Source organism: Muscardinus avellanarius (assembly GCF_963383645.1).
Source record: "Muscardinus avellanarius genome assembly, chromosome: 4".
Lineage (NCBI taxonomy): Eukaryota > Metazoa > Chordata > Mammalia > Rodentia > Gliridae > Muscardinus > Muscardinus avellanarius.
In genome coordinates, this window is record NC_137789.1 from 135,548,889 (window position 1) to 135,576,310 (window position 27,422).

The 27,422-nt window shown below is 49.7% G+C and overlaps 1 protein-coding gene across 1 annotated transcript in view; it reads left to right on the plus strand.

The window, feature by feature from the left end:
- Positions 1 to 27,422, plus strand: part of WBP1L (WW domain binding protein 1 like) — a gene marked incomplete at both ends in the record, with an annotated part of 76,786 nt that overhangs the window by 41,173 nt on the left and 8,191 nt on the right. Inside the window, one exon of the mRNA XM_080694969.1 lies at positions 16,544 to 16,646. Coding sequence (XP_080551095.1) covers positions 16,544 to 16,646 — 103 coding nt within the window. The remainder of the gene's footprint in view (positions 1 to 16,543; positions 16,647 to 27,422) is intronic.

Genomic DNA, 27,422 nt, shown 5'->3' on the forward strand with positions numbered 1-27,422 from the left:
TTACAAGCGTGCGCCACCACGCCCGGCTGAGAATATGATCTTAATGTAGATATATCCACAAAACTTTAAAAAATATTTTTTCATGGCCACCTACTTTTTTTTTTTTTTTTCAGTACTAGGGATAGAACCCAGGGGGCATTCTACCTCTGAGCTACACCCCCAGCCTTATTTTTTATTCTTTATTTTGAGACAAGATCTCACTGAGTTGCAAAGGGCCTCACTAAGTAGTAGCTGAGGCTGCCTGCGAACTGAGATTCTCCTGTCTCGGCCTCCCAAATGCTGGGATTACAAGCGTGTGCCATCAGGCTCGGCTACGTGTGTGTGTGTGTGTGTGTGTGTGTGTGTGTGGTATTGGGGATTGAACCCAGGGTCATCCTACTTCTGAGCTACATCCCCAGCCTATTTTTAAGACAGGGTCTCACTACATTGTTGAGGCTGGCCATGAACCTGAGAGCCTCCTTTCTCAGGCCCCAAGTACTGGGATCACAAGCGTGCACCTATACCTGGTTTACATACCTTTTTTTCAGGACCCGTGCCTTAGAAAGTGCTGACTCTTCAGAATTTAAAGATTCTATCGAGGATATAACAAGAAGAGCTGATTCTAAGTTAGAGTTGCTTGCTGTGTTTTCCTATTTAGCCACTCCAAATCTGTATTTTTTTTTTTTTTTAGGAAGACTATTTTACTTTTTGGTTTACAAAGCATTATCCAAACCAGAAAGAACTCTGCCCCGCAGATGTTCGTCACCAGAGCTGGTCTATGTTCTGGGAAGCCATTGCTGGTTGAAGAATGAACGACAAGCTGATTTTGCTGCTTGCTCTGCAGTAGCACCCCAGCCTGAGGGCGTGGGGAGGGGAGAAGCCCAGGTTGAAATGTACTGCAGAAACATTTTTGTATCTATTAACATCTTTACCTTAGCCAAAGGGAGACAAATAGTGGATTTGCAAAGCTGACACTGTGGACAGTCTAAGGTTGTAAAAGCCTAGGAAGGCTGGCTGCGCCGGCCCTGCCGCTGGGCTTAGCCTCCCAGAGACCCACAGTTCTTAGCCACACCGCCTTCTTGATGTCCTGGGGAGGCCAGGCTCACTCCTGCACGTGTCCCGCGTTCCCTCTGCCTGGAGCACAGCTCCCGCAGGTCTGCCCAAGCTGGCTGCTGCCAGAGGTGGCTCCGGAGAGGTCTTTCCTGACCGCCCCCCATGTGAGCCCCTCCTCCCGCGTTGTCATCCTCCGGAACATATTACTATGCAAATCCTAATGTTGTCGCTCTCCCTCCTACAATGTGCTTATTAAAATCTCTATGTCTTTGTTGTTCTGGAGTTTATTATAATGCGGCCAGGTGTGTTTATTATAGTCTGAACACTTCATATCTTTGAGCCATCCTGAATTTTTTGTTCTCTCTTTCATTTTAGCTTCTTCTCCACTTATTTTTCCTTCTTGAGCTTCTTGTTTCTTATTTTCCACGGCCATATTTCTTTCCCCATAATTGGAAGAAGCCCTTTGCTGGGTAATTTTCTTGATTTGTCCTCCAGTTCACTAGTTCACTCTTTGACTCGGTCGAATTCTATTAGCTTTTAATTTCAATAACTGCGCCAGGCATGGTGGAGCACACCTGTAATCCAGGATTTGAGAGTCTGAGATGGAGGATCACTGGCTTGAGGACGGTGTCATCAACTTACTGAGACCCTCTTTCAAAATAAAAATTTAAAAATAGGGCTGGAGGTCTAGCTCAGAGGTAGACTGTCCATGGGTTCTAACCATAGTACCTACCTCTGAGCTACACCCCCAGCCTTGTTTTTTGTTTTTGTTGTTGTTTGTTTGGTAGTACTGGGGTTCCTGGAAACTCTTCTACCTCCGGGCTACACTCCCAGACCTATTTTTTATTTTTATTTGGAAACAGGGTCTCTTAAGCCAGTGAGGCTGTTTTCGAATCAGCATCAGCGCGATCCTCATGTCTCCGCCTCCCAAGCATGGGAATTACAAGCATGCGCCACCATGGGCTTGTTTTTTTGTTTTAGTAATCCCAGGATTCCAGGGATTAGAGGTATATTCACCACGCCTGGCTATTATTTTTATTATTTTATGATTCTGATTATTATTTTTTGTAGTACTGGGGATGGAACCCGTGCATTCTTCCTCGAAGCTACACCCTCAGCCCTATTTTTTATTCTTTATTTTGAAACAAGGTTTCACTAATTTGCAGAGGGTCACCCCTATGCAGCTGAAGCTGTCTGCAAACCATGATCCTCCTGTCTCAGCCTCCCAAATGCTGGGATTACAAGCGTGCACCACCACGCTCGGCTTTTGGCCTTGTGCTCTGTGTGTGTGTGTGTGTGTGTGTGTGTGTGGTCCTGGGGATGGAACCCAGGGTCATTCTACTTCTGGGGCTATACTCCCAGACCTATTTTATATTTTCATTGGAAAAAGGGTCTCACTAAGTTGCTGAGAGCCTCATTAAGTAGCTGAGGCTGGCTTCGAACCTGCGCAATCCTCCCGTCTCAGCCTCCAAGCGCTGGGATTACAAGCGTGTGCCACCACACCTGGTGTGGCCTTGCACTTTTTTTTTTTTTTTTTGGTGGTACTGGGGGTGGAACCCAGAGGTTTTCTACCTCTGAGCTATACTCCCAGACCCATTTTATGTTTTTATTTGGAAACAGGGTCTTACTAAGTTGCTGAGAGCCTCACTAAGTAGCTGAGGCTGGCTTCGAACCTGTGTAATCCTCCTGTCTCAGCCTCCCAAGCGCGGGGATTACAAGTGTGCACTACCACGCCCGGCGGCCTTGCACTTTTGATACCTGTGTTTCAACCTCCCAAGTAGCTGGGATCACAGGTGTGCCCTACCGCATCCATACTGGGACCACTTTTTGTCTTAAATTTTGATCCCCAGATTTTCAGTCCATGTTGGTAGTTCTAATCTCATGTTAGCTTGAGGGAAGGCCTGTTATCACACATTAATAGAGTTATTATTATCATCATCATCATCACCTTTTCCCTCTCCATTCAGAACTTTATTATCATCACTGTGTGCCAGTAGTCTAATTTTCTCTCCCTCCCTCCCTCCCTTCTTACCTTCCTTGTGCTACTGGGGTTGGAACCCAGGGGCATTCCGGCTCTAAGCTACCCCCCCCCAGCCTTTGTTTTTTATTTTGAACAGGATCTCACTAAGTTGCTAAGGGCCTAAGTTGCTGAGGCTGGGAGCAAATCTGCAATCCTCCTTTAGCCTCCCAAGCGCCAGGACACCATGCCCACCCCCCGCCCCAGTTTGTTTTTCCCCTTTGAGGGTTCCAGCCTTATGTTGGGTCTCAGCTCCACCTCAGTTTCAGGCGGGCCAAGGATCAACAAACCAGCCCCCTTTCTAGGGTAACCAGAAGGGCCTGACCTCATTTACCCCTGTGGCTTCTAGTTTCCCCCTATCATTTTTGGTCTCTGGGAATGTTTCTTACTCTCTTGCAAACTCAGCTGTGTAATTACACAATTTTCTTATGTAGCTAGTTTTTCTAGGGGTTTTGTAGTGGAACTTTTAAAGTTATCTACCTAAAGGTATTGTTAGAAGCAGACACTCTTTCCTCCCACCCTTAATTCTCTTGTTCATCCCTGTGGCTTCTGTGCCCCACGCCGTGCCTGGTACACAGTGGAGGAAAGGTGGCATCAGTGCCCAGTTGTTAACTGTTGGGGAATGTCCCCCTCAGGAATTGGGTCTTCTCCCTGCAGGGAAAGCCAGAGGTGGTGCTTCAGATTCATTCATATCAGCTGGGCATGGTGGCACATGCCTGTAATCCCAGTACTGGGAAGACTGAGACAGGAAGATCATAGGTTCGAGGACAGCCTCGGCTAGTAACAACGCTCTCAGCAAACTAGTGAGACCCTGTTTCAAAACAAAACATAGGAGCTAGGCACGGTGCGCACACTTATAATCCCACTACTTGGGAGGCTGAGACAGGAGGAACACAGGTTCTTGGACAGCCTCAGCTATTTAGTGAGGCCCTTTGCAACTTAGTGAGACCCTGTTTCAAAATAAAGAATAAAAAATCGGGGTAGGGGTGTAGCTCGGAGGTCGAATGCCCCTGGATTTCATCCCTAGGACTGCAAAAAAACAAGACAAAACAAAAACATAGGGCTGGGGCTATAGCTCAGAGGGAGAATGTCCCTGGGTTTATCCCTAATACCACAAAGAAAAAAAATTATATTAAGCAACCAAGATAGTTGATATCCTGTGCTCTAGCCTCCTGTGGAGGACTTCAATTTTCCTATTTTTTACTCTTAAACTTTAAAACTCCAGTATTTTCCTAGGGACATGGAAATGATGTTGCCATCAACTAGTTCTAGCAGAGTTTTCCAGCCCCATAAATTGATAAATTAAAACCAGGCCTGGGGAATCATTACTGCTCAGTGTCTCTTTTTATACTGGCGCATAGAAAGTTTTTATGCTGATTAAATTGACCTTTACAGTGGCTCAGCTAAGAATAGCAACTCTAAGACATGGACACTGTTAAGGAAAAGGTTGTTAGTCCCACAGTTTACGCTGCCGCCAAAGAGACGAGATGATTTTTTGCGTATGTTCAAAAGTCGCAGTTCAGCCTTTTCCATTGTAAAAATGTTCTTTCCAGTTCAGTGTTGTTCTTGTTTCTTATTCGTGCCTGTGCTTTTTTCTCCCTCCTTCCTTCCTTCCTTCCTTCCTTCCTTCCTTCATACCTCCCTCTCTTCCTTTCTTCCTTCTTTCTTTTTGTGGTACTAGGGATTAAACCCAGGAGCATTCTACCTCCAAGCTACACTCCTACCCCTATTTTTTATTCTTTATTTTGAAACAGGGTCTCACTGAGTTGCAGAGGGCCTCACTAAGTAGCTGAGGCTGTCCGCGAACTGTGATCCTCCTGTCTCAGCCTCCCGAATGCTGGGATTACAAGCGTGCTCCACCATGCCTGGCCTTATTTTTTATTTTGACATAGAGTTTTGCTAAGTTGTGGAGGGCCTCACTAAGTAGCTAAGGCTGGCTGCGAACCTGCAATCCTCCTATCTCAGCCCCCCCCAAATTCTGAGATTGTAAGTATGCGCCACCACGCGTGGTTATTATTATTATTTTTTAAAATTTTAAAACAGAGTCTTGCTACTTTCCTGAAACTGGCCTCAAACCTGTTATCCTCCTGTCTCAGGCTCCCAAGTACTGGGATTACCACTGTGCAACACCATGCCCGCTCTAGCATTTTTTTTTTAACCGTGAAAATATTGCCAGGAAGAAGGTATCTTTAAAATGCAAATCCAGTCTTACATGGTGGCACACACTGTAATTTGTAATTCCAGTACTTGGGAGGCTGAGACAGGAGAATCGCAGAGGCCAGCCTCAGCGATTGAGTGCAACTCTCAGCAACTTAGTGAGACCCTGTTTCCAAATAAAGTAGGTCTGGGAGTATAGCCCGGAGGTAGAAAAGCCCCTGGCTTCCACCCCTAGTCCCACCAAAAAAAAAACCATAAGGGGGACATGGCATGTAGCCCAAAGGTAAACTCTCTAGGTTCAATTCTCGGTGTGTGTGTGTGTGTGTGTGCATACTCTGATCTGTCACTTCTCCAGATAGTGTGGTCGCCTCTTACCTAGCTTCCCTCCCACTTCTCAGCCACCTCCCTCTAGCCCAGGAGCTCTGCAGGCACCCTTTCCTTGGTGGGAGTTCTTCCCGTCCCTCTTCTCTGGCTCCTGGCTTTCCGCTCCCCGGGACCTCAGCTCAAGCTCGCCTTCCCCCAGAAGCTGTTCCTCACCCTCTTGCGTGGCTCCCAGCTCGCGTCCAGGATGAGCAGAGCGGCAGTCGTGGCTCTGGCACCTGCGGCATCTTTCATTGGCCTTCCCGGGGCGCGAGGACAGTGACCACGCTGGTTTTGCTCACTTACCTGTTGTGTTCCGCACCCCAGCTCCGCGCTGAGCAGGGACTGAAGACCCGCCTTCCACACTGGGCGGCCGCCCCTCGAGTCAAGAAGGGGAGCCGGGCACGCCCATCGTGCTGCCGAGTGGAGCACGAGGCCCACTCTTCTCAGAGTCTAGCGTCCACAGGGCTGGTCCTGTGTCTTCCTTCAGGGTGGGTCCCTGGTTTGTTTGCTGTAGGGCTTTTACTTAAGCATTTAAGTGTGGAAAGCACTAAAGAGTTCCGGCTTCACCCAAGGCTCATTACCAACGCATGAGCCCAGGTAAGAGTCAGGCCTGATGGGACTGCCTGCCAGTTCTGTGACCTCAGGCAAGTCACTCGGTTTCTCTGGGCCTCAGCTCCCTCTTACTACTCACTTCGTAGCGTTGCTGTCCAGATTCCGTGACAGAATCCCTGGGAAGCATTTGAACTGCCGGGCACCCAGCAGGCGCTCGCTGCGCCCACGTGGGGCTCCCCTCGCTGTCCTCACAGGGGTCACGGAGCCGCTGCCTCACGACAGCCCCGGGCTCGGCCTCAGCCTCACCTTCCAGAAGAGGGAGTGGGAGGGACACTTAGGGGCCACTGGTCAGGACCTGGCCTAAACAGCCTAATTCTGGTAAGATGCTTGGAGATGCTTGGAGAAAAGCAAGGATGTTCACACAGGGTGCTGAGAGTTCGCAAATTTACCCTTCCTTCGTATTTTCTTCCTGTGCCTAGAGTAGCCCGCGACACCACAGCGAGCACTGCTGTTTTGAAACAATGCTAGGAGAAGGCAAAGTACTGGATGGTCTCCTGTGTCTAGCAGTAATGGTTCACAGAATAGTGTGGATAGCAGAAACTCAGAGAAGTTAAGAAAGCTGCCCAAGGCCACAGAGTCGTAGGCCTAGGGTACAAGCTGGGCTAGAGCCCGGGTCCAGGTGACTCTAAACCACTTTAGCTTTGCGGATTCCGAACTGCCTGGAGGTCTTTGGAGTCCTCTGTGTGATCGCGGTTAGGCTCCAGATGGACGAGCGCCAGGCGGCATTTCTACACCTGTTCTTTGCTGTTAACTTGAGTGAGAGGAGACATTGATTTCATGGGCTCTCGAGTTAGCTCGAGGCTGCTGTGTCAGACAATACCTGGGAAAGGGGGGACAAGAAGCGTATGGTAGATGGCGGTGCGTAGTGTTATGAGACCTGGGTGTGAGCTTTAGCACACATGCACGCACACACACACACACACACACACACACACACACACCCTAAGGGGTAGATGGTGGTGCGTAGTGTTGTGAGACCTGGGTGTGAGCTTTAGCACACATGCACGCACACACACACACCCACACACACCCTAAGGGGTAGATGGCGGTGCGTAGTGTTATGAGACCTGGGTGTGAGCTTTAGCACACGTGCGTGCACACACACACCCACACACACCCTAAGGGGTAGATGGCGGTGTGTAGTGTTATGAGATTGGGTGTGAGCTTTAGCACACACACACACACACACACACACACACATCCCTTAGGGTAGACAGTGGTATGTACTATGATGAGACCTGGGTGTTGAAAGATATTGCGGGTCCCCCTGGCGCACAGATACACGCGGAAATCTATTATAGGTGGTATGGATGCCTTTATTCGTGGGGAGTCGGCCGCCAGCCCCCATGGGCCCGCGGGGGCTGGTGGGGGAGAGCCCGTCTCTCTCTCTATATATTTGAACTCACTTCTCCCTGATTGAGAGGCGTAGTCCCCTCTTGGAATCACCGGGCTCCGCCTCCTAGCTTCCGGCCCCACCCCCTGCAGGCAGAGGCTCGAACCTTTCACTCCGACCTTTTTGACTAAAGGGGAGGAGGGGCAATGATTGGCTCTTCTAGCGACTTCCCGCTGTGAAGGGGCGTCATCAGTCAGGGGCCCCAGGTCAGGAGAAATCAGAATCTGAGCCGCAGGAAGGGGGCAGGTGGGTGTGGTCGCAGCGAGAGTTGGAGGTTACCCTGGAGAGCTCGGTGACATGGTTTGCTTTGAGGAGACTAACAGGCAAGGTGCTATTAAAAAGAAAATCGTGAGAGTGGAACCCAGGCTGGGCAGGAGCCCTTTTAGATACAAGGCAGATTGTCACTAGATCTATTAATACAAATAGCACTTTGCTTAGGAATACATGTGCCACCCCTTTAGCAGTTTTTCATTAGATCAGAGTCATTAATAGCAGCAACTCCCGGAGAGGACCCCACACCACTCTTTTCAGCACTGAGTGGGTATGGATTTGTCTGGTCAAACAAACACCTGTTACTGCATCAGGAGCATCAGTTACCCATTTTAGCGGTTTAATACTTATGGCAATTTGGCATCCAAAGAGGGAGAGCACCGTAGTCTGTAAACAAGTGGACCTGCTAAAATATAAACATCAAAGTGAGTTATGTCGAGAGAAACAGAGTTTAGTGGGTCCCAACACCGTGCAAGAGAATTTGTCCTGGAGCTGTTGTAACGGAGCCCTTTTAGATATGGCCTAAGCTGTGGGCAGAGGCAGGAGAGCTTGCCGTCATCACCCTGGACCGAGATTTGGGAAGGAAACTAAGGCCTGAAAGATTGAGCAGGCCACCAAAGAGGAAACTGGCTTACCCTGTACCTGTAGAGTTACCCTGGGCCAGCAAGGAAGATGGAGGAAGGAGGACAGGGGATTCCAGGAGCTGTCAGTCCTTGGTCAGACCAAATAGGGCCAGCAGCGGGTCCTTGTCCAAAAGGTTAGACCCCCTGTAGTGAGATACCTGAGGTCCACCGCTTTTTAATGGACACTCGCCTTTTCAATGGCCATTTACTCCACACCTGAAACAGGCTCCTGGAGGTGGTTGTCTTTACTGCCGCGCCCGGATGCTGCCCTTCCTCCTCCGGCCTCAGGGCTGCTATCAGGGCTTGGGACTGTAAGTCCGCCATCTGACGAAGATGGAGGGTACGCTCCACTTCGGCCTGTTCCTCTCTGGAATTAAAGACTTTAAATGCCATATTCATCAAATCTCGGACAGGGGTCTGCAGGCCATCCTCAGCTTTCTTTAATTTTTTTCGTATGTCAGGAGCCGCTTACCCAATGAAATGGGTGGCCAATATGATCGAGCCTGCCTCAGAGGATGGATCTAGACGGGTATAGCGTGTAAGGGCCTCTCGCAACCGGTTAAGAAAAACTGCTGGGTTTTTGTTTGGACCCTGAGTGATTTCCCTAAGCTTATCATAATTAACCACCTTATGGGAGGCATCTCGCATACCATCAAGAAGACATTGTATCATATAATTTCTCATTTCTATTCCCTCCTTTACATTATAATTCCAGTGGGGCTCCTCGGATGGAACTGCAGCTGTGCCAATAGGAAGCCCCGCATCTGTTAAATGAGCCTGATCAGCTCTTTCCCTGGCCGCTTTCAGGATCCAATCGCGTTCGTCTGGAGTTAGAGAAGAGGTTAGAATGACATGCAAATCCCGCCAGGTTAAATCATATGCTTGCACAATATGTTGGAATTCCTTGATAAAACCAGAAGGATTGGTAGAAAAGGACCCCAGTCTCTTTTCCAGTTGAGTGAGGTCAGGAAGGGAAAAAGGAACATGGACCCGGACCACCCCTTTTGCACCAGCCACCTCGCGAAGTGGGGCCAGGAGAGAGGGAGATGGGGCTTGTAACCCAGCTGGGTCAAACCCCAGCACCCACGTTTCATCGCAAAATGGCGGCTGTGGGTCTGCAGAATTATAAGCCTGTGACCCAGAATGGCCACCAGGTGGCGCCTGTGAGTTGCCCTCGTGGTGTTCAAGATGGCGGCTGTGGCTGGCGGGACTCTCCCGCCCGCATACCTCGGGCAGTAGAGCCGCGTGCAAAATTCACTGAGAGCCATCAACATCCTAGGATCTAGCGTGCCCATTGCAGGCCATCGAAAATCATTAGTTAAATCATATGTCGGCCATACCTTAGTGCAGAGAGACAGGAGCCTCTCAAGGGACAGTTCCCCGGAGAACCCCAAAGTCTGGAAATTAGCCAACACACGGCCCAGCGGAGACTGAGAGTCGATCTCAACCTTTGATGGCTGACTTCCCCCCATGAGTTGTAAGTGGGCAAGAATGAAGGCAGGTCCCAGCGTCCCAAGGCCCTGCCCAAGTCCGGAACAGATCGGGTATGTCAGAGAGAAGACGTCTCTTTTCTCTTTTTACACCCCTCAATCAGCCCGGTCGATCGAAGAGAACTGGAGGATACCGGTACTGGGTTCGAGAGCAGTCAGTCAGAATCCCCCGAGTTAGGCTAAAAAGCCAGAACCCATTCACTCCCTTAAAAGGAAGCTTACCGCTGAGAGAGACTGCTGTGGAGATTTGGCCTAAAATGGCTGCTTAAAGTTTTTTTTAAAGATGGCCGCCGACTCCTAGGATTGGTTAGGAGCAGAAAGTGGGAGGGATTAAAGATGGCGAGGCCTCCAGTGAGGCCATGAAGTGGGAGGGGTTAAGGATGGTGGGGCCAAGATGGCGGCCACCCAGTGATTCCACATGTCCAAGATGGCAGCCCCCCCCCAGTTATTGCACGTGGGGGCAAAGATGGCAGGCCAAAGCTGGCACCCCCTCCCCAGTGATTCCATGTGGCTGCTTACTGGAATGGCCGGGCCCAGGCAGCGGGGGTGGGCGGGCACAGGGTGAAGGGCGCCAGGGCGCGAGTCCGAGTGGAGGAACCAGCTGGAGTGCGGGCTGGACTTGGCGGGCCGGGGGCTGTTCAGCAGAGTGGCAGCCGCCCAGATGGAGGAGGCAGCCGGCGCAGGGGCCCGGGCCACCTGGCAGGTCGCGCGGGCTGTGCTCAGTGGCACTTTGCCAGTGGGCATGCTTTCGGTGGCTGCAGTGTCCAGGATTCCGGGGCGCTGGCCGCAGCGGCCATGGGTAGTGGCAGTGGCGGCAGAAGCACAGCGCGGGTGGGTCTAAGCAATGCTGGGCGCGGAGAGGGCATGGGCGCGTGGCGTGGGGCGGTCCGTGGATGGCGGAAGTGGCGCGCGCCTGGCCCAGCGCATTATGAAATTGCCGCGTATCTTCTTTCAGCTTTTGCAGAAGATCGCCGTGTGCCCGTCTGAGCAGGGCCAGGACCTCCTCGGCCCCAGTGCAGGAGGGGCGGGCGGGCGCGCAGAGAGGGGATGGAGCCGGGGGCTCGGAAGCAGCTGCAGACAGAGAGCTGGAGGGTCCAATAAGCGCAGGTCCAAGTCAGGCCCCATAAGTCCAATACGGCTTTCGGCACCAAAATGAAAGATATTGCGGGTCCCCCTGGCGCACAGATACACGCGGAAATCCATTATAGGTGGTATGGGTGCCTTTATTTGTGGGGAGTCGGCCGCCAGCCCCCGCGGGCCTTGGGGGCTGTTGGGGGAGAGCCCGTCTCTCTCTCTGTCTATCTGAACTCACTTCTCCCTGATCGAGAGGCGTGGTCCCCTCTCGGAATCACCGGGCTCCGCCTCCTAGCTTCCGGCCCCGCCCCCTGCAGGCAGAGGCTCGAACCTTTCAGGTGTGAGCTTTAGCACACATGCACACACACACACACACACACACACACACACACACACACACACACCCCTTAGAATAGACAGTGGTGCTTAGCATGATGAGACCCTGGGTGTGATCTTCAGCATGCTCGAGTGCGTGCGCACGCACACACACACACACACACACACACACACCCCTTAGGGTGGAAGGAGACATTAGAGAACATTTTACTAGTCTTAGAGCCATTGAATAACTTGCCCAAAGTCCTGCTCCTCTACAGTGGTGGAGCTGAGCCAAACCCACGGTTGCTGGGATGCCTCTGGAAGGTCTTATAGAAGAACTAACTTTGAAGCCTGGCATGGTGGTGCACGCTTGTAATCCCAGCATTTGGGAGGCTGAGACAGGAGGATCATGGTCTGTGCCCAGCCTCAGCTACTTAGGCCCTTTGCAACTCAGTGAGACCCTGTTTCAAAATAAAGAATAAAAAATAGGGCTGGGGTTATAGCTCCGAGGTAGAATGCCCCTGGTTTCCATCCCTAGTACCACAAAAAAAATAAAATAAAATAAAAAAATAAAATCTTTCTACTCATATCCTGCAGCCCCCATCCTCCTTCCCTTCTTCCTTTCTAACAGCCCCTGGCCCCTGAGTCCACTTCTTGTCTTTCTTTCTTTTTTTCTTTTCTTTTCTTTTTTTTCTCTTCTTTTTCAGTAGGTAGGCCCTGGATTCCATCTCCAGTATATAAATAATAAGTTAAGTATGTAAGTAAGTAAATATGTAAGTGAAACGTGTTTGAGGAACTGGATTAAACTATGCCATGACTGTTCTGCTCTCCCTGGAAAGTGGAGGCCAGGCCTGCTGCTCCTGTCCGTGGAGGAGCCAGCAAAGCTGACCTGTAGGTCACAAGCTCACCGCTTGTGTAGGTTCCAGACATGTCCCATAGGACCAGTTGCCTGCCCTGTGCTCAGAGCCAGGGTCTCGTCTGGTCAATTTGTCCAGGCGGAAGCGGCAGTGGATTCTTTGATGTGCTGGGCATAGACAGCACAGCCCCTGTTAGAAACTATGTGGACACTCTGAATGTGCTCTTGCAGGTCAGTGCCCAAAGAGTGGCATTTGCAGAGCCTGGTAAACTTGGGAGAAATGTTTTAGGCCTTTGTGAAAGAGATATCTTGCTCTGAATTCTAGCAAAGGCAGCAAGTCTCGCTGTTTTCTCCTTGTGCGGCAGGCCTCCGGAGACCTCTACCTGGTTGGTCACCTGCCAGGCGTCTTTTTGCTTTTGGGGGAGGTTGGGGAAGGCAAAGATAGAGAATTCTATTTACATTATTGTGAAACCCTCATTGTCAGAGATTACAAATGGCTTTTATTGTCTTTCCTTCTTCCTCAACTCCTATATACCAGGATGTAAGACTTTGAAAGACTAAGAAACACCTCCGGCCTGTGGTGGACTAGCACTGAGCTGGGGGTGGCTTCACCTGCCCCTCCTGCCTTCGCCCCATGGCTTCAGGTGCCTGCCGGGCTGTAGCCTGCTGTTGGCCCTCTAGACGCCCCTGGAGTGCTTTGTTCATACCTGTGGCCAAGCAGGCGGTGTAGTAAAGCCAGGCACAGAGGAGAACCCGGCCGCGTGACCTGAGTTTCCACTGGCAGCCGTCTGCCCTGGCGTGCCCCACGGGCAGGGCAGCTGGAGTCGTAGCACGTACAGCCCTGCGATATGAGTGTCTTTGCTGAGCTGGGTTTTTCTTCTTAACTCTGAGCTTCTCGAAGACGGGAAGATGAAGATGGAACAATGTCTTCTTCATCTTTGTGTACCTGTTTCCCAACATGGTGCTTGGCACAAAGGCTGTGTCCAGTAAATAAACAAAGAAGTGTTGAAAGCCAGATACAGCAGATGATTTACAAGTTTCATCACACGCGAGAAGCCAGGCGCAATGGTGCATGCCTCTGCCCCCAGCTACTCGGGATGCTAAGACAGGAGGACCCCTGGAGCCCAGGGGTTCAAGAGCAGCCTGGGCAACTTAGCAAGGTCCCATGTCCAACAAACAAAAAACGCCCTATGTGTGAAGTGGCCCAAAGCACATACTGGGCTGAGGTTAAGGTTGGCTGATACTGGGAATTGGACCCGGGATTGTCCGAGCTCTGAGCTACACCCCCAGCCCTACTTTACTTTTATTTTGAAATAGGCTCTTGCTAAGTTGCTGAGGCTGGTTATGAACCTGCAATCTTTCTGTCTCAGCCCAACAGTATTGGGATTACAGGTGCACACCACCACGCCCAGCAGGATATTTCATATCTTAAATGTGAAATGAACATTTTAAAAAGTCCACCTCTGTCCCCACTGCCAGTACTATGAATAGGGTTTGGCAAACTGCTAGATGGTTACTCAGCAGTGCCCTTTATGTAGCTGTTCCTGATGAGGGACAGTATGAATCCTGGAGCCAGTCGAGATCTAGCAAATTGAAATGAAACCAGGTTGTCCCTCTTTGAAGAGTGGAGAATGTGGGAGTTCTTATTCCCCTTTTGAATCTCACCGTGAGTGACCCTGGAGACCTTGGTGAGAGTAGAATGACTGGCTCAGTGCTGATCCTGGAGTCCCCGCTGCCTTCACTGTTCCAGGAAGTTTTACAGAAAAGCCTGTTTACTTAAATCACACTTCTAGTTACAGGAGAGTCGTCGTCTTTTACCTGTTGGGCTTAGCACCAGAACACAAAATGGTGACCAGGCGTAGTGGTGCCCACCTATAATGCAGGTACTTGGGAGTCTGAGACAGGAGGAACGCAGGTTCAAAGCCAGCCTCAGCAACTTAGACCCTGTTAAAAACTAAAAAAATAAGAGCTGGGCATGATGGCATACACTTGTAATCCCAGTACTTGGGAGGCTGGGACAGGAGGATTGCAGGTTCATGGCAGCCTCAGCAACTTAGTGAGGTTCTCAGCAACTTAGTGAGACTCTGTTTCCAAATAAAATATAAAATTGGGCCGGGTGTGGTGGCGCACACTTGTAATCCCAGCATTTGGGAGGCTGAGACAGGAGGATCACGGTTCATAGACAGCCTCAGCTACTTAGTAAGGCCCTTTGCAACTCAGTGAGACCCTGTTTCAAAATAAAGAATAAAAAATAGGACAGGGGTGGTAGAGTGCCCCTGGGTTCCATCCCCAATACCACACACACAAACCCATACACAATTATATATATATTATATATTATATATATTACATATTAATATATATATTTATTTATATATTAGGCCTGGAGGTAGAAGACCCCTGGGTTCCATCCCCAGTATTTCTCTCTCTCTTTCACACACACACACACACACACACACACACACACACACACACACACACCCAGGCATGGTGGCACACACCTGTAATCCCAGTATTTGGGTGGTTGAGACTGGAAGGTCGCAGCTTCAAGACCAGCCTGAGCAATAGCAAGACTCTTAGCAACCTAATGAAACTGTTTCCAAATAAAAATTTTATTTTATTTTAGTTTTTTGCAGTACTGGAGATAGAACCCAGAGGCATTCTACGCCCAGCCTATACCCCCCTTTTAAAAATTGATTAATTTTATTTATTTATTTATTTATTTATTTATTTATTTATTTATTTTGGTAACTCCGAGCTACACCCCGAAGCCCTAATTTTTAGTCTTTTTTAAATTTTTGAAACAGGGTGTCACTGAGTTGCCTAGGACCTAAGTACCTGAAGCAGTCCACAAAACACAATCCTCCTGACTCAGCCTCCCAAAATGCTGGGATTACAAGCCCACCACGCCCGGCTTTCTTTTTCTTTCTTTCTTTCTTTCTTTCTTTCTTTCTTTCTTTCTTTCTTTCTTTCTTTCTTCTTTTTTTGCGGTACTAGAGATTCCCTAGGGGCATTCTACCTCCAAGCTACATCCCAGCCCTATTTTTTATTCTTTTATTTTGAAACAGCCTCACTGAGTTGCAAAGGGCATAAGTAACTGAGGCTGTCCGCGAACCATGATCCTCCTGTCTCAGCCTCCCAAATGCTGGGATTACAAGCGTGCGCCACCACACCTAGTTACACCCGGCTTTCAAATAAAAATTTTTAAAAAGGGCTGGTGGTGTAACTCAGAGATAGAATACCCCTGGGTTCAATTCCTAGTATCACCAAATGAATGAGTGAATACTATAGCTTAGAGGCAAAACACTCCTGGGTTCCATCCCCAGTACTACCAAAATAAGTAAATAAGTAAGTAAGTAAGTAAGTAAGAAAGTAAAAGTTTCTGGTTGGTCCAGACATGGTGGTGCACGCTTGTAATCCCCACACTTGGGAGGCAGAGACAGGAGGATCAGGCAGGTTCAAAGCCAGCCATGCTGGCTTAAGGGACCCTGTTTCCAAATAAAATATAAAAATAGGTCTGGGAGTGTACCCTGGAGGTAGAAGGGTTCCATCCCCAGTAACACACACACACACACACACACACACACACACACACACACACACACATACAGTTTCTGCTTGGACATAAGTGAGGCGACCCTCTCCTGTCCTGTTTTAGGGGAACCTTACTTTTCACCAGCTGGCTTTGAGTGCTAGGTCTCCTTCCTGTTTAGTAAGCCTGTTTGTTTAACTCTGCTATTGTGTGGTTCTTTTAGACTTTTTTTCCTTAATGGGATAAACACTAGCAGTGTGGGGGCAGATGGATGACCAGGAGGGAGGGCAATTAGAAGAAAAGTGGTGTTTAAAAGCTGTGGTTTAGGGCTGGGCGTGGTGGCGCACACTTGCAATCCCAGCATTCAGAGGCTGAGACCCACCCGGCGGTTTGCGGACAAGGTCAGCTACTTAGTGAGGCCCCTTGACACTCAGTGAGACCCTGTTTCAAAAAATATAAAGACTAAAAAATAGGACCAGGGGTTTAGCTCGGCGGTAAAATGCCCCTGGGTTTCATTCCCAGTACCGCAAAAAAAAAAAAAAAAAGCCATAGTTTAGCCAGGCATGATGGGACACGCTTGTAATCCCAGTACGTGGGAAGTTGAGACAGGAGGACCACAGCCTCAGCAACTTAGCGAGGCCCTCTGCAAGGCAGTGAGACCATTTCCAAATAGGAAATGAAATTGGCTTGGGGGTATAACTTGGAGGTGAAGTGCTTCTTCTAGGTTCCATCCCCAGTACAAAAAAAAAAAAAAAAAAAAAAAAAGGCTGTGGTTTGATATGCTAAAGTGCGTCTTGATTTTTTAGGACAAGGAAGCCTGCGTGGGTACCAACAATCAAAGCTACATCTGTGACACGGGACACTGCTGTGGACAGTCTCAGTGCTGCAGCTACTACTATGAACTCTGGTGTAAGTGCTTGTCCAGGAGGCTCTTGGCGTCCCGGGGTCCCGGTTACCGCCTCTGCTCCTTGGGAAACCATGGGCTGGCCGGCCTTTTCTGAGCCTCTTAGGGACAGTGTTGGTGAGTAGAATCTGGTCACGGCTGCCGGAAGTGATTCCGTGGTAGAGGAGGTGGGTTCTGGTGCTCTCTGGATGTCATGGGCTGGAAACTGGGGGATGTGTTCTGAGGGGTGTGTGTGTGTGTGCGTTTTAGTTAGTTATTGGGGATGGAAATCAAATCAGGAGCATCCTACCTCTGAGCTCTACCTCAGCCTTATTTTCTATTTTTGAAACAGAGTCTCACTAAGTTTCGAGGGGCCTCACTAAGTTCCTGGGGCTAGATGCAAACCTGTGATCCTCCCGTCTCAGCCTCCCAAGTACCGGGATTATAAGCGTGCTCCACCACACCCCACGCCTGGCCTGAGCTGCTTTTTTTTTCTTGCTTGCTTTTCTTTCCCTTTTTTTCTTTTTTGCTTACTAGGGATTGAATTTACAGACATTCTACCTCTAAACTGCACTCTCAGCCCTTTTTTCGTTTTGAAACAAGGTTTCTATTTTTCTGGTTTTTTTCACTGCCAAGAGTCTTGCCACCTTGGGGAGGCTGGTCCGGAACGGCCATCCTCCTGTTCTCCTATAGCGGCCTCCCAAGTGCTGAGATGACATGCTGCACCGCCGTCTCATTTCTTAGCTCCTTTTGAGGCCATGGCTGCCAGTCTGCTGCCGGTACCCAGGACCTGGGTTCTCCTTGATGCCTTCTGTCTACGCTGAGCAGCCGGCCCCACCACAGAGCCTTCCTGAGGCCAGTCCTGAAGCCCAGCCTCAGCCTCTTGGCCAAGGGTGGTTGCTGCCACCGCGGCGCTGTGTGTGGGACTGACTATAGATGGCCGTGATGTCCGTTGACTGTAGGACCCCCCGGGGCTTCCCATATGCCTCATAGAGCCTCATGGAGCTGTCTTTACTTTCTGCTGGATCCTCTCAAAATAAGTCCTCCCGTATGTCACTGCCCATGGAGACCTCTTCAAGAGAGGGAATCATTTTTTGCGGTACTGGGGATAGAAGCCAGGGGCTTTCTACCTATGAGCTATACCCTCAGCCCTATTTTTTTGTTTTTCTTTGGAAACAGGGTCTCACTAAGTTGCTGAGGCTGGCTTAGAACCTCTGATCCTCTTGTCAGCCTGCCAAGCACTAGGACTACAGGTGTGCACCACCACATCGGACTCGTGAAGTTCCGCCCCTTTTGTTCCTTCCCCATGCTCCAGCTGAAGCACCAGGGGGCTTCTCCACTGTGTCTACCCTGCTGCTGTCCGCTCAGTGCCACGGAGAAGCAATCTTCATCTTGCCCCAGGTTCATTTGAGGCCAGGACTGCTTGCATCTTCCAGAGTCCTGTGATGGTGGCGCCGTTGTGGTCTTCAGGGAGTAACTGAGGGTGGCTTCAACTCTGACCTCATTGGGACCCAGATGAGACAGTCTAGGCTGCCAGACAAGGATGCAAGGATGTTCTGGGCACAGTGGTACACACCTGCAGTCCCAGCTACTTGGGAGGCTGAGGCAGGAGGAGCCCAAGTTTGAGGCCAGCCTGGGCAACTCAGCGAGACCCTGTCTCAAAATAAAAAAGTAAAAAGTGCTGGGGTTAGCCAAGTGTGATGCCCGAGTGTAACCTCTGTACTTGGGAGGCTGATACAAGAGGATCATAGGTTGAAGGCCAGCCTCAGCAACGTAGCGAGGCCCCCCACAACTTAGTGAGACCCTGTTTCAAAATAAAAAAGAAGCCGGGCGTGGTGGCTCACACTTGTAATCCCAGCATTTGGGAGGCTGAGACCAGAGGATCACAGTTCGCAGACAGCCTCAGCTATCTAGTGAGGCCCTCTGCAACTCAGTGAGACCTGGTTTCAAAATAAAGAATAAAATATAGGGCAGGGGGTATAGCTCGGAGGTCGAATGCCCCTGGGTTCCACCCCCAGACCCACAAAAAAGAAAAGCAAAGAAAAAGAAAAAAGAAAACAGGGCTGGGAGTATAGCTCAGAGATAGAATTCTCCTGGATTTGACCTCAGTGCCACAGAAAAATTGGGGGCTGGAGGTGCAGTTTAATGCTAGAGTGCTTGCATAGCGTGTGCAAAGCTATGGGTTCAATCTCCAGTACCAGGGGAAAAAGAAGAAAGAGACAGGGAGGACAGAGGAGTCCCGAGGGCAGCGAGGCCGTGGTGGCTGCACTGCGTCGTCGTCACACCGGCGCCCTGCCGTCACCCCCCCTTTCCCTTTTCTCCGCCCTGTGCTCCCCACATCAGTGACATGGTAGGAAAGCAGCTAGGAATATTGTTTGGTCTGGCAAGGAAGCCGGACTCTTGGCTAGGAAGTCTCTCCCTGCGAACGCAGCCGCCTCGCAGCCAGCGGGGGTGGGTCCTGCAGGCAGGACCTCTGCTCACCCGCCCGGCTTTCCAGAGAACTGGCTCCTGCCTTTCAGAGGAATTCCAGCGCCGCCCAGTGCAGGACTCCCAGTGTCCCCACTGGGCCTCCCTATGATGCACACACACACACACACGCGCGCACACACACACACACACACACACACACACTAACAAAAGAGAGCACAGAACTGTTGAAATTTTAGAAGGGGCAGGACTAACTGACCAAAGAACACCAAATGCCAAGCAGGTGGACTGCCTGTGTTTAAATGTTTTAGACTGCAGATAACCACAGGGTTCAAATTCTCTCTCCCACCCCTTGTTAAAACAAAAGTCCAAGCTGAGCTGCCAAAAAGCCACAGAGCTGCAGTTTGTTTTTCCGGGGCTTGGCGTCCGTTGTGGAAAGGAACGGGGTTGCTTGCAGCCTCTCCTCAGGTGAGCAGAGCCGCCAGAGCTGCCCAGACCATGGCAGGGCACACGCGGCCTCCAGAATCAGCTCATCAAAGCCAGGGCGGGGCTGGGGGCAGGGAGACCCAGCTGGGGCAGAGGTGGGCTGGGAAACTTCACTCCCAGAACCTTTGTTTTTTTGTTTTTTTTTTTGCAGGTTTGGGAATGGAACCCAGGGGCATTCTACCTCCAAGCTATACCCCCCAGCCCTATTTTTTAATTCTTTACTTTGAAACAGGGTCTCACTAAGTTGCAGAGGCTGGCCACAAACCTCCAATCCTCCTGTTTTAGCCTCCCAAGTACTGGGATTACAAGCATGTGCCACCACACCCAGCTTCAGAACTTTTTTTTTTTTTTTTGCTGGTCTGGGGATGGAACCAGGGACATTTGACATTTGACCTCCGAGCTACATCCCCTGCCCTATTTTTTTAATCTTTATTTTGAAACACTGGGTTGCAAAGGGCCTCACTAAGTAGCTCAGGCTGTCCTCAAACCGTGATCCTCCTGTCTCAGCCTCCCGAATGCTGGGATTACAAGCGTGTGCTACCACGCCCGGCTAGAACTTTTTTGTTTCTTTTGTGATACCAGTGATGGAACCCAGGGCATTCTATCTCTGGGCTACACTCCTAGCCTTATTTAATTAATTTATTCATTTAATTGGAAACAGGATCTTGCTAAATTGCTGAGAGCCTCAATAAGTTCTGCGATCCTTCTCTCTCAGTAGTGGGATTATAGGTGTGTGCCACCATGACCGGCTATTCCCAGAATTTTAAGTCTGAGGAAGAGCTGGCTCATGGCTCGGTTATGGTCCACTGGGGAAAGTTGGACAGAGATTGGCCTCTGTGCAGGAGAAAAGACCCCTATATCAGGGTATGGTGGTGTATACCCATAATCCCAATACTTGGGAAGCTGAAACAGGAGGATCACAGGTTCAAGGCCAGCATCAGCAATTTAGTGAGACCCTCAGCAACTTAGCAAGACCCTTAAAAAAAATAGGGCAGGGGGGTGAAGTTCAGAGATAAAATATCCTGTTTTCAACCCCTAATTCCCCACCCCCAAAGACCCCTGTTGTACAAGTTGGCACACGCTTTCCGAGTTCTGGAGGGCTGGAGACTATAAAGCAACATCCCTCTCCTCTGAGCCCGGCTGGCTGCTTGGCGGGGAGGCGCCCAGTGTGTACTCTGCCCTCGTGGGAGCCCTTTGGGTTTCGTTCTTTATTCGGCGCAAGGCATCTGCCGGAAAATGTATAGGCAGGAGGTCAGAGCCGGCCCGAGCTGGGAGCTGTCAGCAGAACTGCGCTTTCCACGGCCTCCAGCCATTCCCTCTAATTGTCTCAACTTTTCCAGAAATGTGAAAGTATCAGGCTCTGGGTTGGTTTCCGCTGCTCTTCTTTTGGAAGAGTAAACTTGAGCCAGGAAATTCTTACAGAGGTTTTGTTAGACAAGGCACCTCTTTAACTCCTTCAGGAATGAGTACCATTCCCCCGCGCCGCCTCCTCTCCACCGCGCCCTCCTCTCCACCGCGCCCTCCTCTCCACCACCCCCTCCTCCCCACGGGTGCTGTGTGCTGAGGACTGTCAGGCAGGTGCCTCTCGCAGGCACTGACCTTGAGCTCTGGCCAGCAAGCTTTCAGCTGTGGCCTCACCCAGGTGCGGGCCCTGAATGAGAAAGAACTGAAGCTGTTTTACCTGCTCGGTGATGGAAGCTATAAGCACCCGCTCGCCATTAGAGGCGGCCTCACGCATCCGTGTGGCAGCGGTGGTGGTGAGTGGGTGTGTTTTGCTGGAGACTGAACCACCAAGGGCATTCTACTTCTGAGCTATAAACCCGGGCCCTTTTTTAATTTTAAGAAATTGTTTATCTATTTATTTTTGTAGTACTAGGGATTAGACCTAGGGGCATTCTATCTTGGAGCTACACTCCCAGACCTATTGTATTTATTTTGAAACAGGGTTTCACTAAGTTACGGAGGCTGGCCTTGAACCTGTGATACTCCTGTCTCAGCCTCCCCAGTACTGGGATTGTAATTGTGCAGTACCACGCCTGCTGCCACCTCATTCCTGGAGCTAGAGGCCTTGTGCCCCTCTGGCTGCAGTTGGCCTCACTCCTGCTGACGCCCGTCCGCCAGGCCAGAAGGAAGCCGGGCCCGGGCTGCAGAGGGCCCTGAGTGTCCCCTGTGCGGACTCAGGAGCTGGTAGAGCAGAGGAGGCACGGGGAGGCCAGGATCCTCCTCAAAGCCCAAGCCCAGTCTTGCCATCACATTCCACCCACCAAGTTACACTTCCCAGGGAGAAGTTGAAGTTGAAATTTGCCCCTGAAATAATTTGGGGAAATTTCATGCACGCTCCAAGTTTCCCTGGATTGGGCTTCAGTGGGAGAAAGGCTGTTTCTGGACAGTGTAATTTCCTGAGATAACACTATTACCAAATCCAATCTGTGCTGCCCAGCTGATTTTTCATCTACTAATTTTATTTTTTTTTAGCTGACACATAAAAATTATACATATTTATGGGGTACCATGTGACATATATATATATATATATATATATATATATATATATATGTATATATATTATGAGGATTGAACCCAAGGGCATTCTACCTCTGAGCTACATCTGCAGCTCTATTTTTTTTTTTTTTTTTTTTTGTGTGTGTGTGTGTGTGTGTGTGTGGTACTGGGGATGGAACCCAGAGGCATTTTACCTTCAAGCTATAACCCAGCTTTATTTTTTTTGTTTTATTCTTTATTTTGAAACAGGGTCTCACTGAGTTGCAAAGGGTCTTACTAAGTAGTTGAGGCTGGCCTCAAACTATGATCTTCTTGTCTCAATCCCAAATGCTGGGATTACAAGTGTGTGCTACCACGCCTGGCTGCCAGCTCTATTTTATTATTATTATTATTTTTTCAGGTCTGGGGATGGAACCCAGGGTCATTCGACCTCCGAGCTACACTCTCTGCCCAATTTTTTATTCTTTATTTTGAAACAGTCTCACTGAGTTGCAGAGGGCCTCACTAGGTAGCTGAGGCTGTCCGCGAACCACAATCCTCCTGTCTCAGCCTCCCGAATGCTGGGATTACAAGCGTGCGCCACCACGCCCAGCTTATTATTATCTTATTTTGAACAGGGTCTCTAAGTTGCAGAGGGCCTCACTCAGTCGCTGAGGCTGGCCACAATCCTCCTATCTCAACCTCCCAAGTACTCCGATTACAAGCATGCCTCACCACACCTGGCTCCTATTTTTTTCTTCTTCTTCTTCTTTTTTTTTTTTTTTTTTTTTTTGGTGGTACTGGGGTTCCTGGAAGCCCTTCTACCTCTGGGCTACACTCCCAGACCTATTTTATACATTTTTTGTTTTTGGAACCAGGGTCTTTTAAGCCAGCGCACGACTGGCTTTGAACCTGCGCGATCCTCCTGTCTCCACCTCCCAAGCATGGGGATTACAAGCCTGCGCCACCATGCCTGGCCTATTTTTTTACTTATAGTTTTAAACGGTGCAAATAGCTTGATGAGAGGCTCACTACTTGCTGAGGCTGGTTTCAAACCTGTGACCTCCTGTCTCAGCTTCCCAAGTACTGGGATTACAAAGCGTGCGCCACCACGCCTGGCTTCCATGGTATATTTTGATACATGTATAAGGTAGTTTTTCTTTTAGTCTTTTTAGTTTGTCTTAAAATACTCATTGTGGAGCTGAAGTTACGGAAGGCCCATGACATTTGCCACCCTGAGCAGATTGGACGTGGGGAGCCAGAGCCTCCTTCCCAGCCCCAGGGAAGCCCGCTCCCTGCGACCCAGGCCTCTGGACAAAGGCTCGTCGGTCAGAGCAGGGGAGTTGGAATCAGCTGACGCAGCACCTTGTTCGTGGCAGGGGCTCAGTAAATAGGAGTTGCCTGACTTTCCAGTCAATTTTGCCAAGAACAGAACCTAGAAGCAGACTTTGGACTTGTTCCTAACCCATGTTTTTTATGGCACGGCACACTTTTAGGGGATTAAAAGGGAAATTTACAGGAATCTCTTCCCAACCGTGCCTTTGCCTGCGACAACAATACCAATGAGCTAGAGGGCCTGGCCTGCGCCAGCCACAACGCTGAGTATTTTCCATATATTAACTCATTTTGTCCTCGCAGTGACCAAATGTGATAGAGCCCATTATTTTCCTCATTTCACAGACAAGGGAAATAAAAACGAAATGGCTAGCTGAACTTGGTGGCGCATACTTAATTCCAGTACTTAGGAGGCTGAGACAGGAGGATCAGAGGTTCAAGGCCAGCCTCAGCAACTAAGGGAGATACTCGGCAACTTAGTGAAACCCTGTTTCAACAGAATAAAAAATAAAAAAGGCTGGAGGTGTAGCTCCGAGTTTGAATGCCCCTGGGTTCTGCCCCTGATACCACAAAAATAAATATTAAAAAAGTGAGCAAGGTCCGGAAGCTAGGAAATGACGGCTGTGGGCCGGGACTTGAACCCAGGCCACCTGCTGCCTCCCTCTCCAGATTTGCAGCCAGGCTTCTAGGATACTTCACTGATCCTTTGGAGGAAGTTGCAACTCCCTGAAGCTTTCATTTACCAAGTTTGGCCCTTTTCAGAAAGGCCCAGCCGGGCGTGGTGGCGCACGCTTGTAATCCTGGCATTCGGGAGGCTGAGACCTGGAGGATCGCAGTTCGCGGCCAGCCTCAGCTACTTAGCGAGGCCCTCTGCAACTCAGTGAGACCCTGTTTCAAAATATAGACTAAAAAATAGGGCAGGGGGTGTAGCTCGGAGGTCTAATGCCCCTGGGTTCCATCTCCAGACCTGCAAAAAAAAAAAAAAAAAGAAAAGCCCAGTGGCAGGCGCTTCTCCGAGAGCCACACAGGGCAGGAAAGGCGCCCGGGCCTGGGCCGTGGAGGAGCACCAGCTAGGGAGCACGCTGGCTCCCGAGCGGGGAGTTTCCTGCCGGCTGAGGAGCAGTGTTTTCCCAAGTTTGTAGTGAACTCTGGGGCATATGACTCAGTTCCTACATTGGACTGTGATTGTTTTTAAAAACATGTTTTCCGTTTTACTTAGCATGGCAAATGCTCCCCACAACGAGGTCACAGCTCTCAAAGCTGTCGCTGAGGAATGTGCTGTCTGGGTAGATGTGTGTTTGGGGGGAGCAGGGGGAAGGATCAGATTTCTGTGTTTCTCTTGGGTGTGTCTTTCATTAGGTCTTACTTTTTGCCTTTGTTTTTGAAATCTAGCTCAGAGATTAAAGTTTGGCCCGACTCCATAGGGGCTAGCCAGAATAGTCCCCCTTTTGAACTTCTGATGGGGTGTGACCTTGACGAGAGTGAGGGCCAGATTAGGCTGTCCTCGCCCTGCTTCCCATCAGGTGGGGCCAGCTTGCCAGGGGCCCTCTTGGTACCTCTCCTGACGCCCGTCTTGCTGTTAGACCTACTCTGCTTCCCTGGTCAGCTATTGTTTCCCTGCGGTTTTGATCCACACAAATAATTCTTCTGTGGTCTTTATGTTAGAAGTGAAGAAACTATAACTAGCTTTGTGACTAATATGACGTCACACAACCGGTACATGGCAGGGATAGTTTTTCCTTCCGTAGTATAAAGAAGCTGAGCGTGGTGGCGCACGCCTGTAATCCCAGTACCTGGGAGGCTGAAACAGGAGAATCACAGGTTCAAGGCCAGCCTCAGCATCTTAGCGAGACCCTCCTCTCAAAATAAAAAAAGTTTAAAAGGCTGGGGGTTAAGCCAGGCATGGTGGCGCGCACGCTTATAATCCCAGTACTTGGGAGGCTGAGACAAGAGGTTTGAAGCCAGCCTCGGCTACTTAGTGAGACCTGTTTCCAAATAAAATATAAAATAGGCCTGGGAGTGGAACCCTGAGATAGAAAGCCCCTGAGTTCCATCCCCAGTACTATACACACACACACACACACACACACACACACACACACACACACGTGCTGGGGACTAAAAGTAAGCTGGTACATTTCACTAAGTATATGAGTTTTCTGGGGCCGTGTCAGGGGTGACGAAGCAACGTTGCCAAAGGTATACGTCCCATTTGTCTCATTTCTCCTCCTAGTCGCCTTTTGTTCTCCCTAATGTTTCCTTAAAAACCATGAAGTTGAGCACGATGACACGTGACCGCAAGCCCAGCACTTGGGAGGCCGAGACAGGAAGCTCACAGCTTTGAAGACAGATTCTCAGCCACCTAGTGAGGCCCTGATTCCTTGATTCAAATCAAGAAGCAAAACAGAGCTGGGGGCGCAGCTCACAGGTACAACGCCCCCTGAGTCAAATCCTCAGTAACTCCCCCAATAAAAAAAAAAAGCTTATTTTTATTATATTTCGGTTCAGTGGAGCTCAGCCTCTTTCTGGACCAAGGATTCCTTTAAGACCCTGATGAACACTTTAAATTCTCTCTCCCAGAGAGTCCTGTCAGCAGTGCAGTTAGGGCTTTTCTACAAGAGCAAATATGTCCAAAATCCTAGTGACCGAAAACAGCAGATGGCTTCTCATTCACATCACCTGCCCACCGAGGGGAGGCCCAGGGTGGCTCTGTTCCCACTTCAGCATCCCCTGGGACCCCGGCTGGCCCCGAAGTGACCACCTGCAGTGCCGAGGGAAGACTGCGAGGAGTGTTCTAGTCAGGCGCGGCGGCAGATGCCTCTAGTTCCAGTACTTGGGAGACTAAGGCAGGAGGATCGCAGGTTTGAGGACAGCCTCGGCAACTGAGCAGGACTCTCAGCAACCTATTTCAACAGTGAGACCCTATTTCAATGCAAAATAAGAAAGGGCTGAGAGGTGTAGCGCAGAGATAGAATGTTCCTGAGTCCAATCCCCAGTACTACACACACACACACACACACACACACACACACACACACACACACGTACGTTCTGACCTCTTAATGACACAAGTCACTTCTAATTCAAATTTATTTAGTACACAGAACTAGTCTCAAAGCTTTACCCATCCTAAGGAGGCCAAGAAGTTCAAGCTTACCATAGGCCCGGTAGTGCGAGAACTAGGAATATTTGGCAAACATTAAAACAAATGCATGGGATGTTTCTTATTAAAAGCATAGGTTTTAAAAAAGTGAAGAATCTGGGCCTGGTGGCGCACGCCTGTAGTCCCAGTACTCGGGTGGCTGAGCCAGGAGGACCGTAGGTTTGAGGGTAGCCTCAGCAAGTAGTGAGGTAGTGAGACTCTCATTAACGTAGTGAGAGCCTGTTTCAAAATATAAAAATAGCCGGGCGTGGTGGCGCACGCTTGTAATCCCCGCGCTTGGGAGGCGGAGACAGGAGGATCGCGCTGGTTTGAAGCCAGCCACGCTGGCTTAAGAGACCCTGTTTCCAAATAAAAATATAAAATAGGTCTGGGAGTGTAGCCCGGAGGTAGAAGGGCTTCCAGGAACCCCAGTACCACCCCCCAAAAATATATATATATATGAATAAAAACAAGGCTGGGCTATAGCTGAGAGGCGGAGTGCCCCTAGGTCCAATCCCTAGTACCACACCAACACACAAAACGCAAAGCACCCCGATGTGGTGGTACTGGCCTAGAATTCCAGCTACTTGGGAGGCCGAAGCAGGAAGATGACAAATTTGAGGGTGGCCTGTGAAACCCTGTCTCCAAAATATAATAAAAAGGGCTGAGAGTGTAGTAAGGGCAGAGCGCTTGCCTGGAATGTGTGAGTCCTTGGGTTCAATCCCTAGTGCCATGTTCAAAAAAAGAGTTATGGAAACAGAAGAATAGTCCCTTAGATTATGTATGTTGAAGTATAAACTTAGATGTTGGTTTAGAGGTTAGGAACTACTGACAAAATTACTGGGGAGCGAGGTCAAAACATAATTGGATCCTGATTACCTAACGGGATTCGTTTTATTTTTTTGGGACAGGTCTTGCTGTGTTGTCTAAA